The sequence below is a fragment of the Cupressus sempervirens genome, chromosome 4 (assembly GCF_028749045.1).
Source record: "Cupressus sempervirens isolate cs-2001-9-10 chromosome 4, ASM2874904v1, whole genome shotgun sequence".
In the NCBI taxonomy this organism is placed as follows: Eukaryota; Viridiplantae; Streptophyta; class Pinopsida; order Cupressales; family Cupressaceae; genus Cupressus; species Cupressus sempervirens.
This window is the reverse complement of record NC_143121.1, coordinates 338,269,789-338,290,070: the sequence shown is the minus strand read 5'-3', so window position 1 is coordinate 338,290,070 and position 20,282 is coordinate 338,269,789. Positions and strand designations below refer to the sequence as shown.

Here is a 20,282-nt window from a genome sequence, read left to right as displayed (position 1 = left end):
CATTTAGTTGAGAAGGGCTTTTCTCAGCATCAGGGCATTGATTATAAGATCTCTGCTCCTATGGCAAAAATGAGCACCATTAGATTAGTCCTAGCCATGGCAACTCAATTTGGCTGGAAGGTCCATCAGACGAATGTCAAAAATGCTCTCCTGAATGGTGATCTCCACAAAGAGGTCTACATGACATAGCCTCCTAGTTTCAAGGTTGTCGGTAAAGAACATCAGGTTCTCAAATTAGTGAAAGCTCTCTATGGCTTGAAGCAGGGCCCTAGGGAACCGTACATGAAAATTCAATAAGCACCTCAATGATTAAGGCTTCTAGAGGAGTTCTTCAGACTCAAATTTGTACATCAAGACTACTGACAATGACATCATCCTTATGGTAATTTATGTGGATGATTTGATCATCACTAGCAGTTCGACATCTTTGATTCAAGGAATCAAATAGAATTTATGCCAATCTTTTGATATGAGTGACCTCGGGCTCATGCGTTATTGCCTAGGTGTTGAGGTTTGGCAACAGCCTTTGGTATATTCATCTCTCAGTCCAAATATGTCAGGGCTCTATTAGACAAATTCCGTATGCAAGATTGCAAGCTGCATCTACACCCACGAAGAAAAGTCTCAAGTTATCAGCTAAGTATGATTCTCCTCCCGTTGAGGATACTACTTATTGGCAACTAGCAAGCAACCTCATCTACCTCTCTACTACTAGGCCTAATATCAACTTTGTAATCAGCTATATCTCATGCTTTATGACAACTCCTAAGGGTGATCATTGGATGGCAGTCAAGCGTGTGCTTCACTATGTGAAGGGCACTTATGATTATGGACTTCTTTACTCTTGAAGTTCTAATCCTAGAGTCAGTGGATTCACCAATTCAGATTGGGCAGGCTTTGGTGAAAACAAAAAGTCAACTTTTGGATACGTGTTCAGTTTGGGATCCGATGTTGTCACATGGACCAATAAGAAGCAACAAGCAGTTCCTCTCTCCTCTACAAAGGCTGAATACAGAGGAACAGTCAAGGCAGGTTGTGAAGCAGTTTGGCTTTGTCAAATGCTTGGGGATATGTAGATGTCACCAACAGGACCGACCACTTTGTTTGTTGATAATGAAAGCATTATCAAGTTAGTGTGAAATCCAATCTTCCATGAATGAACCAAGCATGTGGATGTTCACTATCACTACATATGACAAATGGTTGAAGACATGACAATAGAGTTGTAGTATGTTCCTACCACAGATCACACTACAGACATTCTCACCGAGCCTCTTGGTCTTGATAAGTTTGTCAAATTCAAAGGACAACTTGGTGTTGTGGATAGATTAACCATTAAGGGAGGGTATTATGATAATACATAAGCTTCAATTATTAGTTAATGGTTATATGTTTGTAATCTATTGTAAATATTTGAATGTGTCTAATATTGAGTTAGTTGTAGTTATATGTTAGCTTTCTTTAGCTTTCTTTTAGCTAGAATAGAATATGTCTATTGTTTACGATCCTTTCCGAAAAAAACATCGCTTTATTCTTTTGTATATATTGACCTCTCGGTCTCTGTTACTATCAAACAAATATTTACCAATTACTTCATAATATAGTCCCTTCTTCTTTTGTCAAGAGACCTCAACAGTTTGAACAAACACTATGGGATGCTTAGGAGTGTATAAATTCTCCTAGGAGCACATTCCAAGAGAATAAGCCTCTAATGTAGTTTTCTAACTACAGAGAATTGATAAGTAATAACATTAAGTCTTCCAGCCTCCAGAGGCACTAGATCAACTGTTGGTTGATATTCTAACCAAGTTCTTGGCAAAACATATTAAAATAATATTGTATTATTTACCTCATAATGGTCATTAAGTCACTTACATGCATCTAGTCACTTAATGTATCTTCGTATGTATTTAGTCACTTAATGTGTCTAGTCACATGGATAGTTTAGTATCTTCTAATTTTCCTCTCAGATGAAGATTGTTTCTTTTAGAAACATCATCTTTGTATTTCCTTATTTAAGGATCCTTAAAAACCACCAATGATTTAGACTTATCTTTCAAGACACCTACGTAAGATAAGAATCCTATTCTTGGAAGATTAAATCTTTTAAGTGAATAATATAAAGGTAGATGCAAGACAGATGTTTAATAACTCAATACAATATAATTATTCAATGCAACTATTGGATTGATAGTATTAAAGGAATGCAAAGGAGATTACAAGGTGTAAGTTGTTTACAAACTTGTGCTCATTTCTCATTCTCAGAGTTAGGATTTCAATGATATGTGTAATTAATTCAATGTTTCCAAAGCATTAGGTAATTCGTCATAGTGATTGGAATTTCAACATGAATCACCTCCGCTTGAAGGCACAAAGGTAATAAGAAATGTGGATGTATATCAGCTAAAGTGCCCATTTATTACCATAGTATTCCCTCTAAACAAAGCTCATAGAAGGTAAGAAGTGGTGTGTGGTACGAAAATTCTCAAGCACACAGTTGGGAAATTCTATGGAGAGGTGTTGAAATAAAAAAGTGGAATTAGTGTACTGAAAGAAAAAATGGAACCAATGTAGTGTAACTGAGTACAAAATCCGAAAAAATTGAAAACCTAAGCTCAATTGCATAACGGATCTCTACAATATATCTTAAGCTGACCTGTGTAAGAAGACTACCACATAGACAATTGAAGGTTTTGGGATGAATGAACAAATCTAGGTCAATGAAGCCTACAATGTGTATGAAAATAGCTGCAAAATGGAAAATATTCCAAAAAAGTACTGCTTTTATACAAGCTATATAGCCATTTGTATTATGTATACATAAACATTTAAAATGTATAAATGATGCAAAAGACTACTTAAAAGAGATTAAAGATGAATAGAAAAGCTCGTAGAATGCACAAGTTTTCAGAGGCACATAGGCATTAGAATGTGTTCAATACATTAAGACTATACAATGAAATATAATAGTTGATCAAACTACTATAATACACCAAAATAAATATGTCTCATCCCTGTTAGCAAAGACATCCTCTATCTTTACTGTAGATATGGTAAGGGCTGCTCAAATACTGACAGGGTCATCCACTTGGCTGGATTGGAAGTAAACTTGTACCTAAAGTGTGAGCGCAGATAACAAGATGAACATCTATGCTAAATGGAGGTTGAAATTTTATGGAGGGGACTCGTCAATCTAAAGCTTACTAACAATAACGACATTGTTTTGTGTCAATTTCAAAATTCAGCTTCCACCTTCAAGCTTTTTCTCCAAATTTCAACAAAATGGTATAAGCTTTACACCCCATTATAAATGTGTTTGAGCTTATGATGCTGTTGTAATTAAAATCTTTGTAGAGAGAAACTTCCCCAACCTAGAATATGGAGATTCAATGTAATTCATGTAGCTCATTGTATTTTGCTTTGCATGTTGCACACTATGTTATTACCTCATGTGTGAGTGTTAAACGCTGGAGAAAAGAAGAAACCTTAGTTTGCTGCTTCTGTTGATGAGATCAAGAAAATGCAAGAGAGTTCCTGAAGTCTCACATTGAGAGAAAAATTGATCCCCGCAGAATCCTCACTGAATGTCTTGCAGAGACATGAGTAATTCACATTAAATCATGCTACAAAACATCATGATAAATGTCCACTACATATTCTGTATAAATTAGCTGCGCAGAGGATGAATAAAAGAGCACTTACCCACCTAAGTTTGACAAAGGTTGGGTTACCCAATTGCACTGATCTCCCAACAAGCAGAAGCATTTCATTCACAAGTGTTTGCATCCCAGAAAAGATCAGCGTCATGTATATACTTCTAGAGCTAATACAAGCATAGTAAGTCTTTGATAGCTTGGTGTTACCAGAATGTAGTTATATTAAATTCGAGGAAAACAGAGAAGTAGCTGTAAGAATACAACAGAACTACACAGTATATACAAACAAAGGCCCCAATATTCAAAAATAGCTGGAGACTATTCATCAATACCTATGTTTCTCACATGTTCTAAACATTGTGTAAAGGTTTTTAACTCCTTCAATGTGTTTACAGAAAAGTTTCAGCCAATTGAAATCCAAATTATTGCAACTGGATAAGTAGTATAAATTTCAAGCAAAAGATATATCTTGACCAAGGATAACAGAAGGGAGTGCTTTCATTGTTCAAGCCAAACTGAACTACTGCCCCAGAACAATAACAATGCATCTAACATTTGTTAGAAGCACTGCCATAAAGGGTGGCATTTTTTCATATGCTTAGAAAAATTATTTTTGCAAAGACATGAACCAAATCACAAATGATTTAATCAGATGATTGTAATATAAACTTGTATACCTTTGTTACTACAAAAAAATATAACTTTAAAAAATAACTCAATTCACAAATAATTGTTAAAAAATTATTTTATTTAGGAAAACTACATTTATTGTAAAATTATCAAGAATCATGAGGCAAAGTTTTTGTTCAAGTTCTGTTGCCAGTAGGAAAGGATTCTAGACATGTACAAATCAAAATAACAATAATGTACCCACCTGGAATAATGTTTTTGAAGAAGTATCTTCCTCCATGCGAGGTAAACACGCTGTTACTTAATTCACCCTTGGTGGAGATGAGATCGACCTTCACATTGGCAGGACCTTCATTAATTTTTGGACAGCTTTCTCCTCCAACAGCCCCTACAATTCTTCCAGATACAGTGAACCTACAAAGAAAGACCAGATTGATAACTTGACTCTAATTCACATCACAGGAGTAATGGCAGGAAAAGATGCAACAAAAAATAAATTAGGCACATGTACAATAAAGATAGTTCATAGAAAGCCAAACCCAGTGAAGTGAAAGTTTATGTCTTCATTGCTATTGCAACCATTATTATCCACTGATACAGGAACCTGCACTTAAACTCCAGAATTCAAAATCTATAATCCAGCATTCTGCCCAGAATGAATTTTAATCATTTCCCAAAAATGATGATTTGATGTTAGATGTGCAAATTAAAAACTATATAAATGTGGGCAAATTATTCTAATCATTTTAAAGTCTAACAAATCAAAATTTAAATGTTTCACATGGAATATGTATAGCTAAATAAAGTTCTAAAATATGGCATCTTTTGGATAATAGGGGGGGCAACTCCTTGCACAAACCCTCTGTGTGTGTGTGTGTGTGTGTGAGAGAGAGAGAGAGAGAGTTGTGTTAGTGTTCACAGCTAACCAGAGTTGTGTCAATGGACTCAACAAGTACTGTTGTGAATACAGCTCTAGCTTTACTGTTCCGAACTATAGGGGGAGCCCTATATCTAAGTTCACTTTTGAAATGGAAAACAAGCAGAGTTGCAAAAGAATTTCAAAATGCGAACTATAAGAATAATAAAAATCTGAAATATTCTAACAATCTAAACCACAAGACTGATATTTAGAAATGCCAAAAAACCTGAACTAGTCTTTCGTTTTTTCAATTTTATTTAAACACTGGGGAAAAAATTATTGATTGAAGAAGATCTGTGGTGCAAGAAATTACGTAACTTTCTGGCAGGAAAATATCGCAGCAAATTTCTAAAATATCCCAGAGAAACTGGCAAAATATCAGCGATAACTTGATGTTTTATCAGGGTAAGTCAGAATTTTATTGACTCAGGCAGAGATACATAGCGAAAGCTCAAAAAAGGGCAAAATAAAATATTTTGATTGCAAAAACAGTTTTGGAGAGGAGAGATAGGGTAGGCAATTTTGATATTGTATTGAAATGCTTATAGTTTTCTGTTTTACAAACACAATTTGTTACTTTTAGTTTTCTTCAGAATTCAGACTATCAGACTATGGTTACCAGTCATCAGCATCCCACATGAGGATGCGACTTTGTTACCTGATTGCATTTATATATATCTAGATCAGCTTGTTCAGTGTGTTTACTCATTTTAAACCCATCTCATTATTGAATTTTGTAGAAAAAATGCATTTCTAATTAATTTTAAACAGTTTATTAAGTTAACAATATTTTCCCAATAAGTTTCCGACTTATCTCTGATATTTCCTGATATATTTTTTTTGCCCTCAGCAACAAGTTGCCGATAACGATACTTTAAACTACGGATCAATAATGGTGCTGATAAGGATGTGATGTGTTTGTTAAAAGAATTTTGAAATCAGAATAATAACTGCAAAACCTAGATCTGAATAATAAAAAACTAAATATTACTAAAGATCTGAACTACAAGACTGATGTTTAGAAAAGCTGAAACCCAGTAAAAAATCATTTTTTATTCATAAACTGGAAAATATATGTATGTATGTATGTATGTATGTATGTGTATATGCATATGCATATGTATATGTATATGTAGCTCGGTCTTTATTTGACAAGGTCTCCCTAAAACAGTCAACAAACTTCGAATGCCCACTTGATTGGTAAACTATAATTATAATATCATTTTATAAATTTAACTAACACAAACATGATCAATGACCATGCCATTTCTGTTACTGATGCTCTTCAAAGCTTCATATTCTATGCTGAAATTGCTGTGACTTATTACGACTGTTATGCCATATTTAATATCCCTACTCCCTTTCTGATGGTTCTGCATTGTTAGTTAAAATGCATGTACGGTTCATAATATGCAGCTGTGCCGGTCTTTAATAAATTAATATCAATAAATTGACCATAAAAACTAAACTATTGATTTTGTCCACCTTGTAGCATATTTTCATGTATCATGCCAGGTTTCTCTTTCCCACATCCATAATCTCTGTGTTTTCTGCAAGCCTTCTCTCTTGTTTCATTGATGTAAAATTCCCTAGAACATGGGAAACGATGGCTGCTGGGTTTGGTCTTAGTTTTAATTTGAAGAGGGGGCATTCCATTTTTTATAACCTTGGAAATGGGAAAGAACCCGTTGTTTTATGACAGACAATTTCACCATCTAGCAAAAGCAGTGATGGTGGAAAGCTGAACCGTTGAGAAAACAATTGTCACAGAAAACATCACTGTGAAATGTAGCAAACTTGTCATGGTGCAAACATCAATTCCAAATATAGAATCAAGGGATTCTGTACACTTCATTTCTAGTCTACGAGGATCCCAAGACATGGGAGAATCATGTCACAACTAGATAATGTGGGAAGAATGCAGCAGCTTCTTAAAAATCCTAAAGAAGTGCAAGACAGACAGAGAGTTGAAATGTAATGTCCCAATTTTGAAATGGGATTTGATAATAAACAATAATAACTTCAAATATAAAAATAAAAAATATAATATAAGATAAATATAATTAGCTCAATGAATGGTTAGAGGGTACACAATGAAGAGTTTGTGACTCCATCAAGCATGAGGTATAAAAGGGAGATCATTTCATTTGAAAAGGACATCCAAGGATCTTTCATCCAAGTGGCCCAACAATAATCAAAAAGAAGGAATGGAGCATATAAATCAATGTAGGATTAATAAAGGAATGTAAAGAAAATAAGGAACTAACCATTTGGGAAATAGTTTATTCTCAAACAGCAGTAACGGAGGGTCATGACTCAATTTGTATGTAAGGTGGTGACCCATTCACCTCGAAAACGTAAAGGAGTGTAATGTCCAATTCATTAAAATATTAATTTTGGCTTAAGGGACCAAAATGCAAATTTATAAAATGGGTCAACTTAAGGTTAAAAAGTGGATTAAATGGGTCATATTTTCTAGGATTTCAAAAAGCTACTGCAGGTTTTAAGTTGAGCTAATCACAACCATCGCTTAGAGGTCAGGATATAAAATAAATGGATAGTTATGTTTGTCAAGAAACAATCCATGATTTTATGTAGTGCCAATTGCTCAGATATGACTCGTAAAGAAAGTTAAAATATATATATCTACACTTGAAAGATTCGATTATATATTAAAATAATTATCATTACTCATTTCATTCAATATTTGTCCATATTATTGTTCAAATGTTTGGAATATGGATCCACATGAGAAATACTGAGAATGCAAAAATAATCAACTCATAACAAACATATCGGCTGAAAATTGTGGGAGTTAGGAAGCACAGATTTCATAACTTTCAAAATTGACTATTTCAACCATATTTATACAGGTATCAAGAGAAAAGTGAAAAGTAAAGGAATAAACATTGCCTGATCTGGTTTCCATGACCATCCATCTGGACCTTTGATTTTGATTACAAAAGATCCCTGGTTGAAAAAACAAAACAAATACTGTAAGAAAGTCCCAATGGTATATTTAACATTAAATCTGTGACATACACAAGAAATGAGCAAGCAGAACTATCAATGTGTGCATGTAATATTCAAAGATGCCTATCATAGGGAGCCTAATAACTTCTGAATGAGTAAAAGCTTTAAAAATACACTCCTGGACAAGGGAGATAAAAGAACGTATGGTTATTCACATATGCACACAACCAAGTGGACTATATACACACCAGACAAAGATAAGGAATAGAGTATTTTCTTACAGGACTATCTTGGTCAATGGCAACCATACTCTAGGAGTCTAGACTCTAAAGTAACAAACTTAGGCATGAAAAATTGCAATGAATTATGATTATAAAGGAAGAAAGTTATAAGAACATTATTGCAAATTCGCTACCAATGAATTCTGAAAAACTTTACCCACTTGATAGCAACTATGAAATTGTTGATGCCCTAAAAAGAAAATGAATAAATTTTTTGCTATAAATCTCAGTCATTTTCAGCACTCCTCTGAAATTTAATGGCAACTGTACTCTAGAGTCCTAGTCTCTAGAGTAACAAACTTACATCTACAATTTTCAAGAGTTACAGAGGAAAAAAGTTAAAAAACTGGGGCCTAATACCCTTTAGACAGAGATAACTTTTATGAAATGCATGCTACGATGCAAGAATATTTTTTGAAATTCACAACTAATAAAATCTGAAACATTGCCCTTTTGCTAGAAACTACAAAATTGCCCATGACACAAAATGAAATTAAAAGCAACTTTTGCTATGTATCAGTGCCATATGCTCCATATGATTGTAGTCTGAATCCCACATCCAATATTCTATGAGAAAGCAATTAAAATGCAAATATAGTACTTTTTAGAACATGGTTTTTTTATATCTATATTCAAAAATTAATTCCACTACCATTGAGATTACTTTTTCAGAGTTGTCTGTCCATCAATGAGCTACTTACTTTGTCATATACAGGAATGAAATAATATCCATTTGGTGCACATTGTGTCCACTCCTTCACCAAACCATCCACTGTATGAAGCTCAACCTGCAAAAATCCTTATAGCATTAGTTACCTTTAAACCAATTTCAAGGTGTAGCAATCTAATTTATGAAATCATAGCTACAGAAAACTATAGTTAAATGTGAATCACACCAATCATACCAGTGAAAGCCATACTCCCCTGTATCTGTAAGATGACTATGGACATAAACACCCATAAGCATTATGTGATACATTAGAAATACATTAACCCTGGTTGCAATAGCTGGATTAAAAACTACACAATTCCAATATATCACATACCCAAGACTGGTTTGTACACTCTTGTCTAAAGTGCTGCATGGGATCAACAAACAAATAACTACAAGAGAGCGCTGTTAAAAATATAGACAATGTTGTTGGACATAACTGAACTTGAGAAAGTACTCAGTAATAAAGAGATGTGTCTCTTTACCCCTATGACACATTTAATGTACAGGAGATAATGTTCAAGTGTGACTTCATCTATCTATGCATCCCTTAATTTCTCCTGGATACAATTAGAGACATTCAAGAGACAAATCCATGGAAAACTTGCAGTTACACTTTTATTTTCTCTACAGACAGTCAAACATCATGGACCCGATCCAGAATCCCTCAAAAGCTAATGAAAATCAAAATCAAACACTACTCATTTCATCTGGTAAGCAACAGTTGAGGAGATAGTGCCTTGTAGAAAGTGCAATGCTATGGGGCAGATTGTCAAGGTTCTTGAAAAAATATGCGTTTAGCAGCCCTACATGTGTTTAAACTCCCTTTTCTCTGTGCTACATCAAATCTAATCTGACACCCAAGAGCATACCCAGTGGGTTGACATGCTCAGCAGACCAAATGTGCTATGGTGGAAAATAAAATACAAACAGCAGAGGCCGAGAACTATATCAGAGTGCAGATGGCCCAGGAAAGAAGAAAAGCAGAACAAGTTTGACTCTTCAATCGGAAGCATAAAAAGTTTTGTTGTGCAACAGAATCTGAGAGGTGAAATCTATTGAATGCCTAAGGTATCATCATATCTACGTCTAGGATAACTTAATCCCTAACATGTGTAGCCCATGCTTCTCATTTGAAAGAATGGTAGTAAAAAGTTTTATAAAAGAAATGTATGAAAGAGCAGTTGGGCAATTACAAGAGTACCTGCAACTCTGATGAAAGCTAGCATAATTGATAACACTCCTTTATGTAACTGTTACCCAAAATGCAACTGCATCTGTTTATAGGAGAGAGTAGTTAGATAGATACCACTATATGAGTATGGAAAAAGTAAGGAGGAGTTAGGCTGTGGCATCACTGCCACACATACAACAGGTGATAATGAAGCTGAGGGAGCTGTAAAAGCCAAGTGTTTGTGCTTACAGAACTATGAACTCCTGGGTGTCCCATAAACCCTTAAAAAGTTAAATCAGTTGCAACTTTCTCAGAAGCAGTGGACCCCATTGCGTAAACCAGAAAAATGAGATATGGAAAATTCTAAGCAACTTACACTTCAAGGTACCATCATTCTTTGAGGGATCAACATGCTTTCAAGATCTGAAAAAGAGGAATCTCTTGTGGGTATGTCTGGGAAACTCGAGACATCAATGATTTGATCAGTCTCTAGCAGTGCGGCACAATCAAGATTGAGCTCAGTTGGCTATAGAATATACAGAGTACCAAGAAAGCCCAAAAGAGATCCTTTGGCGTAGGCACCTCTCGGATGATGCAGGTTTTGGCTGAGTCAATGTGTACTCCTTGTGCCTCCACAATGTATCTTAAAAATTGTATCTCCTAGATGGTGAATAAGCATTTTTCTAAACTGACATGGAGTTTTTCTACCACAAAGTGTGAAACCACTATTGGATGTCGCATAGATTTCCATGCCATGTTTTATTGAAGCTTAGGACTTCATCAAGGTAGACAAAAATGTAAAGGTTGGTGAAAGGTATAGAAAGACATACATCATTTGCATGAATGTTGTCGGTGCATTGGTCAAGCTAAACATTATAACCAACCACTTGAACATAAGCTTCTTTGGGTTTAAATGCTGTCTTAGAAACATTTGTAGGCTCAACAGGAACCCAATGATACTCAGACAAGATGAGTTTTGGAGAATAACTTGGTGCCGTAAAGTTAGTCAAAGATAACCTTTATTCAAGGAGAGGATATGGCTCTTCAAGGTGATATTGTTAAGTGCTCTGTAGTCAATACATAATTGCCATGTAGTGCATTTTGCATGATGTGATGCCCCTGCTCTGTGAGTCAGCTCACAGCTTTAATAAATGAAATTCAGGGAATAAATAAATGGAAACTTGTACTGGCTCTTTGAGGTGATCTTATTATGTGCTTTGTAGTCAAAACATTATTGACTTGTACTGCCCTTTGCATGATGTTGTGCCCCTGCCCTGTGAGTTAGCTCACAGCTTTAATAAATGAAATTCCGGCGACAATAAATGGAAACTCAAATTTGGGCAACCTTACAAATAACCCTAGGCAATGTAATTAATGGAAATTCAAAAGGTAGACCTTACAACCAACCCTAGGCAATGTAATAATGGAAATTCAAAAGGCTGACCAAGAATTAAAAGATTATAATTTAGGCAAACTATTAGAAGACTATAATGTTTCTTTAACGGCATCTGAGTTAGTCTTTAGTTTATTAGGTAGTTTCTATTTATGTCTTCAATTCATGACTATTTCTTTTTGAAACACCATCTTTGTACGTCTTTATACAAAAGCTTTCATATCCTTTGTTTAACAACTACAACAACATCAATTTACCATAACATGGTCTCAGAGCAGGTCAATGGGATTTCATAGTATTTGGTGAATTTTTAAAGAAAATTTCGAACCTCTTTTGATCTGGAATTTTTTTTATTTTTTAAAATAATATCATTAAGTATTTTACGAAATTTGTGGTTTGCCTTAGAAGACTTTTTGATGAAAATCACAAGCCTGATTGAGGTTTTTGATTGCGTGATTTCTTGGTTTGGGCAAAAGTATCTAATTTTTGAAGGTTGCATGTGAGTTGCATGTCCTAGCATGTTGGTTGTGTGCATTTTGTTACTTGCATGTGTTGTTTTACCATGCGAAATCTCATGTTTTGCCACATGAAGGTTTCTTTGGCGGGTTTATATAATGTTATCCCTTCAAAAATTTCTAATGGGTTTTCATAATTTTTCCCTTAAAAAAGTAACTAAAGGGTTTTCATAATTTTTTCCCTTAAAAAAGTATCTAATGGGTTTTCATAATTTTTTCCTTTAAAAAATTATCTAATGGGTTTTCATAACTTTTTACCTCAAAAAAATTCTAATTCTGTAATTCGCTAAGTTTCCTTTGTGGGTTTATAATTTTTTCCTCAAAAATTATCTAGTGAGTTTATAATTTAAAATGTTTTGCGGAATTTGTGACCAAAAGACAGCAGTTAAACAATAACCCTTAAGGGAGGGTATTAGAATATTATAACTTTTTTACTGGCCATTCTAGTTAGTCTTTAGTTTATTAGGTAGTTTCTATTTCTGTCTTTAGTTCACAATGGTTTATTTTAGAAACTTCATCTTTGTAAATCTTTATAAGGAGCTTTCATCTCCTCAGTTTAAGAACTACAACAACATCGATTTACCATAACACAAGTGGCTGACTGATATTAGTTAAAAAGTATTATTACCAACAAATAAACAAAGAATGAGAAGCGGCAACCCTTGAACAGCAGCGACTTAAAGGAAAGGGTAGCAATTGCAACAGGTGTAACTTTTCAAGACTAAAATCATGACCCATCCCACCAAGGGATGGTATAATAGGTATTAGGAAGTCTCGTTTGAAGAAGTCATCAAATGATCAAGAAGGAAACAACAAAATTAAAAATCAGTCTGCAATTAGAGCAGTAGTAAATATCCAATAGCAGCAAATGGATTGTAAGATAAATCCAGTGAATAAAGTTAAACAACTTAAATTATAGGCATGTATATATGTGTGTTCATGCCATATTAAATATTTGCAGAAATTAAAGATATTTGTGAGTAATCTGAATGCCTCTCTTATTATAGATATGTGATAAACGATTTCTTTAATAATCTATTCAAAATGTAGAGAGACAGTTTGCAAATAGGAAGGACAACCAACCTTCCAAGTTCACGAAAGGTGAAGAAAAACCAGCCTTCGTGCTCTTTTCAATTACACTGCCCCAAGATGAAATGGAAGACCAACTCCCATGCTCTCAGGCTTGATCAAAGAGGACAGCCAAGCTCCAAGGTGGACTGACAGATGGAAGGATGAATTGGCTTCCATCCTCTTGCAGTACAAGGGCAACCAAACTTGAGACTGCGGTTTGCAAACATTTCAATGAATTTCTAATGAGACCATTATATAAATCCACATTGAAATGGCTACTGCTTATTTGGATTTCATTATGAATGATGTTTATAGGTATCATGATGCTTAGTAATAATTAGTAAGATACATGTTATCATGGCTTATGATTTAATGTCAATTTCCAGTGACTCAAATTGTGTGCAGGACCTAGACCAAGATTTCTCTTGTAAGGGGCAGTTCAATCAGCAAATTGGTATTCTTAAAAGTAATATATTCCTAATTTTAATTGAAGTTGTAGATTTCGAGCAAAATTTAGAAATATCACAATAAAGGATATTAAAAATGAGTGCAATTCTGCTGCTGCAAGCTGAAGAGCTTGAACTAATGTGACACTTTGTCCACAAATTCTGAGATCTAGTGTTTTATCTCCTCGTGCTCAATGAATTAATGGTTTACAGGTAGACTACTAAGATGCATTGGGTAGATAAACCCCTAGTATCCAGTCAATAGTATGCTTTATGAAACAATGTTAAGGTACTCTTGTTGGTGACTAAAGAAATCCTTGTACTCCAGCATGCCATTTAATTGTTGTTGAAACTCTACTGATGGCAATGTGGTATGAGTTTGTGCTGTAAGGACCTTAATACTCTCAACTGTAGCCATGAGCAGTAAAAACTTTACGTTGGAGCTAACCAGCTTTTTGCATTGCTTGGCACTGCTGAGAAACAACTTAGGTGCTACTTCAAGTCTGAACATTCACACCATCATCTCTGTTAACACTCCTAGGGTTTACCTCAAAAATTACATGCCAATGAAATAGATATTGTTTCCCAAGTAGAACATCACTTACCTCTAATAGTGCAACATTAAAAACAATTGCATCTGGAAAGACTTGGAGTGCAACAAAACTGTTTAGAGATTAACTATATCATTCAGTGGAGTATGTTTGATAGTAAGGCATTAGTGGCAAATTCAATCTGCAAATTATTTCAAGACATAGGATGTTTCTCATCCTTCCATTGTGAACTATCACGTACACTTGTTGTCCATTTACCACATTTAAGAATGGAACAACTTTTCAACTTCCTTTGAATAGGTCTTTGAGAAAGAGGCAATATTTGCAATATAAACCAGAGCATTAGTCTTTGCATCTGTAATTTCTTACCTTGGTCAAATGTTGTAATGATATTATTGGTGGAACAAATTGCACAAGTAGGATTTTTCAAGAAAACCATATTTCAATCAAGTAGATATCAAAGTTGTGAACTGCATGTCAATTTTTAAGGTCATTATCTTGGCTTAGAAATTCGTTGAGTTCTATCCTTGGTGTTCTTTATTTGTGATTGTCCCTGTACTTTTCTTGGTCTTTTGTTTGGCTTTGGCCTCGAATTTGCAAACGATGTGCATGCTTCTCTAAGGGTGGAGACTTGGATATCTAGGCCAAGTTTGCAATTGGTATATCAAGAGATCATTAAATATGAATGAACGAGAAACATATCAAAGTAGCTAGGGAAAGATGAATGACAGAACAAGTTAAACACTTCAATGGTAATAGTAATACAATGTTTTAGCATAAAAAAATGTAAATTCTCCATAAGTTCAGATGTATTGAACACCTAAAGAAGCCTCCTATCAACCACTCAACTAGCTCAATCAATAACTTATCAAATCTTAACTTCTCTCAAAAAAAAATGGTAGCATACAATATTATATGAGGAGGGTATAGGAGAAATTGGGTAGTTAAAAGACTACCTACAACTCTAACAAAATTTTGTTTCATCAATGAGTTTCCTATATTTTGGTGTTATCGTATACAATATTATCTAAACTGGACAAAGTATGATACATAGACACACCATCAGATCTTTACCACAAGATTGGACAAGAGTTTTAACTTTTAACTATCACGTTAGCACTGTTTTATATAGCTGCGTTAGTGTTTTATTTGTCAGTTTTAGGACAACTCAAACAGGAACAGTAAGTAAGAATCCTCTCCTCAAATTTGTACAAAATCTCCATCATCTAATTTTGGGAAGATGCGCTGGGTGGGAATAAGAAGATCTTCCACCATGATACATTACACACCATCAGATCTTTGCCACAAGATTGGACAAGAGTTTTAACTTTTAACTATCATGTTAGCACTGTTTTATATAGGTGTATTAGTGTTTTATTTTTCAGTTTTAGGACAACTCAAACAGGAATAGTAAGTAAGAATCCTCTCTTCAAATTCGTACAAAATCTCCATCATCTAATCTACTCTCAAAATTCAAAACAAATAAACTAGATTGTTGCTTATACACATCGTACAATTGACCATCTAAGGTTTTGCATTAAAATAAAATTCTTGAAAGCAATCTTGACCTGTCATTTTTATCTTGGAGGTAGGAACACAAAACTAAAAGTACTTATTTCACAATACCTTTTCTATTGTGCAATCAAATATCAATACAAATCGGAAACAAAATATATTCAGTTGTTAAAGTGTGATGCAAGAGCATCCAGCCTCACAATCAATTCTACATCACCAAAAAAGATAACGTCTTTTCAATGTTCATGATTTTGAATTTTAGTGTAGGCCTTCAAGAGCATATTTTAGAGTTTTAAATCAATAGATATTAGCTTTATCAAGTCTTAGCTTCCATTTCTAAAATCAAAGGCAAACAGGGTGTTTAATATGAATTTAAAAGTGCCTAAAATGGCAGGAAATGATAGTGACTTTTTGAGAAAATAATTAAAGAATTTTCTTTTTCCAAAGGCACGTGACTTGATTCGTATTAAGTCTACCAGATTTCCACAATCCATTAATTCTTATTTTTTATCATTTTCCAAAGCAACCTTCAACAAAAGGCATTGCATATGGTGAAGCATGCTTTTGGCAGCATTCATTAAGGAATTTCAAGAAAATACAAAGGAACTTCAGAAGACAATTGGAGGAAAACAAAAGAGCAGTTTTGTATGCCTCTTCGTGATGTCACAAGGGTCCTGGTCTCTATAAAATGCAGCCTTCAATAGTGTTAAGAAGCAGCAATCAATAAAAGAAAAGTTGAAGAAGGAAATTGCAGGTTGCTCGAGACAAAAGAATTGTATAAGGAAGAGTGTAGTAAATCAGTTTGTGAAGAGGAGGGAAAAGAAGAAATGAAAAAGATTTTTAAAGATGTTACGTCTTGAAGGCAGCCATTAGAACTGTAAGATGAGGAGAGAATCAGAATTAAAAATATGAATGAAGCCAAGAAGGTGTGGAGACAAGAGAATTAGAAGACCTGGCAGGATGTGTCTATAAAAGTTTGTAAAATTTCTAAATTATATTTACTGCCGAAATCCTTCATAGACGTTATTGTTCTTGACAAAATTTCATATGTGAAGGTTGAAATGACGTTTTGTTTCAGATTTTATTTCCATTTTGTGGACTGGATGACATGTTAAGGCACCAATATTGGGTAGTTTGAGAAGAATAAGACCCCCTAGTCTTGATTGCATTCAAAACAAAGACCAACGGATTAAAGCTAACAATAGAATTGATTTGACATAAGAAACATATCACAAACAATATAAAACACATTACACGATACAAGGCTACAATCCTCAAAAGCATGCAAAGATACTAATTGCAAGTAGAGATTAAATGCTAAGCGAAGTTGAACGCCAAACCGTTTATTAACTTTTTGAGTCTGTAACACAATAAACTACTTCAAAGCTTAAGTAAAGATCTGCACTTATTTGTATGCTCTCTGAGAGAAGGTTTTAGGGAAGAACGTAATGTTTACCAGTTTCTTTAAAGCAACCCTGACCCCTATTTTCTGTAAAAGAGGCAGTAAAGGCAATGCTAAGCAAGTGAGCCGGGGATTGCTCCAAAATCTAAAAAATCACTCAAGCCCCGTGAAAGATTAAATCTCAACAGTCTCGTCTTCATACACTGCATGAAGTTGATTAACCCAATTGAATATTGGATCAAACACGTACTTATAATCACTGGCAACAGAAATGGAAGCCTGTCTGTTAGACTTCTTCAACAGAGAATATAAATTGATGGACTACACAGAAATCTAGGACACCCGGATCGCACCTTAACCTGAGGAGAAATGACCCAAATATTAAGCTCCCAACACACCCAACTTAGCGCACCTGTTAAAAGGCGATTTGTCCTACCTTCCCAAACGTTTGTTCAAAAAGGATTTGTCGTGCCCAACTTAACTTGCATTCTAATTTTATAAACATGAATCTAAGTAGACCCAGAATTAAACCCGGTTGTGCTAGAAAGAGCAATCGCACTATTTAAAAAATATACTCGTCCATATCCATTTGCTTCTCGTGTGGGTATCATGGAAAACATAGCTATGAGGAAGTGAAGGAAAAAATCGCCACTTACAGTTATGTGAGAGTAGTCAAGCTTCGGATCAGTAGGTTTTCTCAGCTTGATCAAAGCTGGACTTGCCTGTATTACAATTAAAAGACATTTGAGGATTGAATTGTAATTGAGGAGGACACGAACAAAAGAATTAGATCTAAAAAGCGTGTGTGCTATGTAATGTATAATATGTAATATACCTCGACAAAACCTCCGCAGCCATTGATACCATCTGCTGCAGCTCCTACTGCGAGGAAGATGAGCGACAGCAGAAGCACCTGCACTTCCATTTCACAGGCCTTCGTAAAACCCTGTCTGAGCTCTCAACAACCTCCAGTCTATATGAACTCTTCGAGTTTCGGGGTAGTAATGCCAATTTTTTAAATTCAAGGCGTCCTGCCCGAAGGGTAGCTTCACTCCCACATTAATTTGACGGAAGGAATTGCGAGGCTACGATAAATGTGTAGCGGAGAGGGCCTCTAGCCGGCCACCCTAGTTTTGTCAATATTTTATTTTAAATTTTTTAAATTTATGTAATTTAAAAATTTAAAATTAGTAGTTCAGAAAGAGAGATTATAAAAATATAGCTAAATAGATATGGTTCTTTCAAAGTGATGTTAGATATATATTTGTAGAGTTTGTAATAATTGTGTTATAATTACTAAAATAAATTACACAAAATCTTCTATTATATATTTTTCTAATCAATTAAATATTTAAATTAATTGTCAGTCACATAAGTAAGTGGTTATTAGTACATATAGAATATTTTAATGGACTTTTAATTATTATATATCAAATATTTTTAATGAGAGGGTGAGCACATGTAAGAATCTAAAATAGAATGGTGAAGTTCAATGGTATTCATTAAAGTGAAGCAAATAATATAATTTAGAGCAACCTTTATTAGAAATGACAGTTATGTGGCTATGCAATGAATGAATATAGGGAAATTGTTTATGGTGTAAATAGTTGTGCTAGCATTATCCTTCTTATGACATTGATCTTGAAAACATCAAATTCACCTTGCCCTAAACACCCCCTTCTTAACGGTTACATGGCAAAATTCATTAATTACATAGATGGGTAGATATTTTTTATAAATATTTCCTAGGAGAACCATAGCTTGAATCGTGTAGAACTCCTCCAAGTTGTCTTCTAACCCTCGTAAAGATTTAGCTCTGAGTTGAATTCTAGAGCTCTAAGTCCCAAAATCTTGATTCACAAACACTAAATTATTTTGGACAAAATCATCCAGATTGTTTCAAGGGTCATTGATTGTGTCAAGCATAATCGAATACTTCCAAGTGCCTTTCTATCCAAAATTTCCCACTCCTCATCTGTCAAAGATCCTTGTTTCTTGGTTTTTCCTTCAAATGGTTGTCATAAATCCTTCTGATAAAGATAGTCCTCCATTTGCATCTTTCATAACTAAATGTGTTGCTCATTAAACTTCTCAACCTTGAGCTTACCCTCATCTGTCATTGCTCTCACTCAATCGTGAGACTTTCCTGTAGAGAATAACTAAAAGAGCTAGGCTCTAATACCAGTTGTTAGGATTTAAAGAGATAGAAATAACAATTACGTGCAAATATGACCAATATTAGAAAATAATAAATCGCACAGAAAAGAACACAAGACACAAAGATTTAACATGATTCACCTAATCCCTAGGCCACATCCACCAACAACGAGACCAATATTTTATTATCCAGTGATTACAAGCCGACTACAATCTATAATCCCTTATAGCTCAATACTGCCACAAGAAGCTATTATCGCATCACACATTATGAAATCCCTAACCCTGAGCCATTTTATATAAGTATCTTTGTCGCTTTAGGGTTAAAATCAGTTACAACATGTCAGTCCATGGAGTATGTAGAATACTTCCCGAATCAATCATCACAAACTAACAATCTCCCACTTGGGGACTAATTAAGCTCCACACTAGACAATAGAGACTACAAAAAACATATTAGGACAAAATATATTTTATAATATTCCAAACTATATCCACATAGGTTCAATTCTTAACTGTAAACAACTCTCAAGATACAAATTCCAATCTTGGACTATCACTATTGCATAATTGATAGGGAAAACAATTACACTATGAGATCTAAGGAGCCAATACAACATTTACCTCTTGATGTCTTATTAGAAAAGTTTAATGCAACTATGGAATGTCTCTACAATCTTCTACCACTTAGACTTGCATTCATCATGACCAAAGACCTTAACAATCCATTATCAAAGTTATCATTGACTACAAAATAGTTTTAACAATGCTATGGCATTATTAAAACACCACCAAACCTATTCCAATCAGCTTGCCACTTCATAATCCTGGATGTTTTCTGCTTGCTTTATGAGTCATTCAAATTGCCATAAAATATAAAACATAAA

At 34.4% G+C, this 20,282-nt stretch overlaps 1 protein-coding gene across 1 annotated transcript in view; it reads right to left on the bottom strand.

Moving 5' to 3' along the window:
- LOC149561409 (Carbohydrate-binding-like fold) overlaps positions 1-18,340 on the bottom strand; it is a 193,237-nt gene extending 174,897 nt beyond the window's left edge. Inside the window, exons 1-6 of the mRNA XM_089825132.1 lie at positions 18,074-18,340; positions 17,895-17,960; positions 9,161-9,247; positions 8,119-8,175; positions 4,826-4,890; positions 4,531-4,700 (exon numbers count right to left, since the gene is read on the bottom strand). Of these exons, the coding sequence (XP_089681258.1) occupies positions 4,531-4,700; positions 4,826-4,890; positions 8,119-8,175; positions 9,161-9,247; positions 17,895-17,960; positions 18,074-18,163 (535 nt within the window). The 5' untranslated portion in view covers positions 18,164-18,340. The remainder of the gene's footprint in view (positions 1-4,530; positions 4,701-4,825; positions 4,891-8,118; positions 8,176-9,160; positions 9,248-17,894; positions 17,961-18,073) is intronic.
- Positions 18,341-20,282: the final 1,942 nt, after the last annotated feature.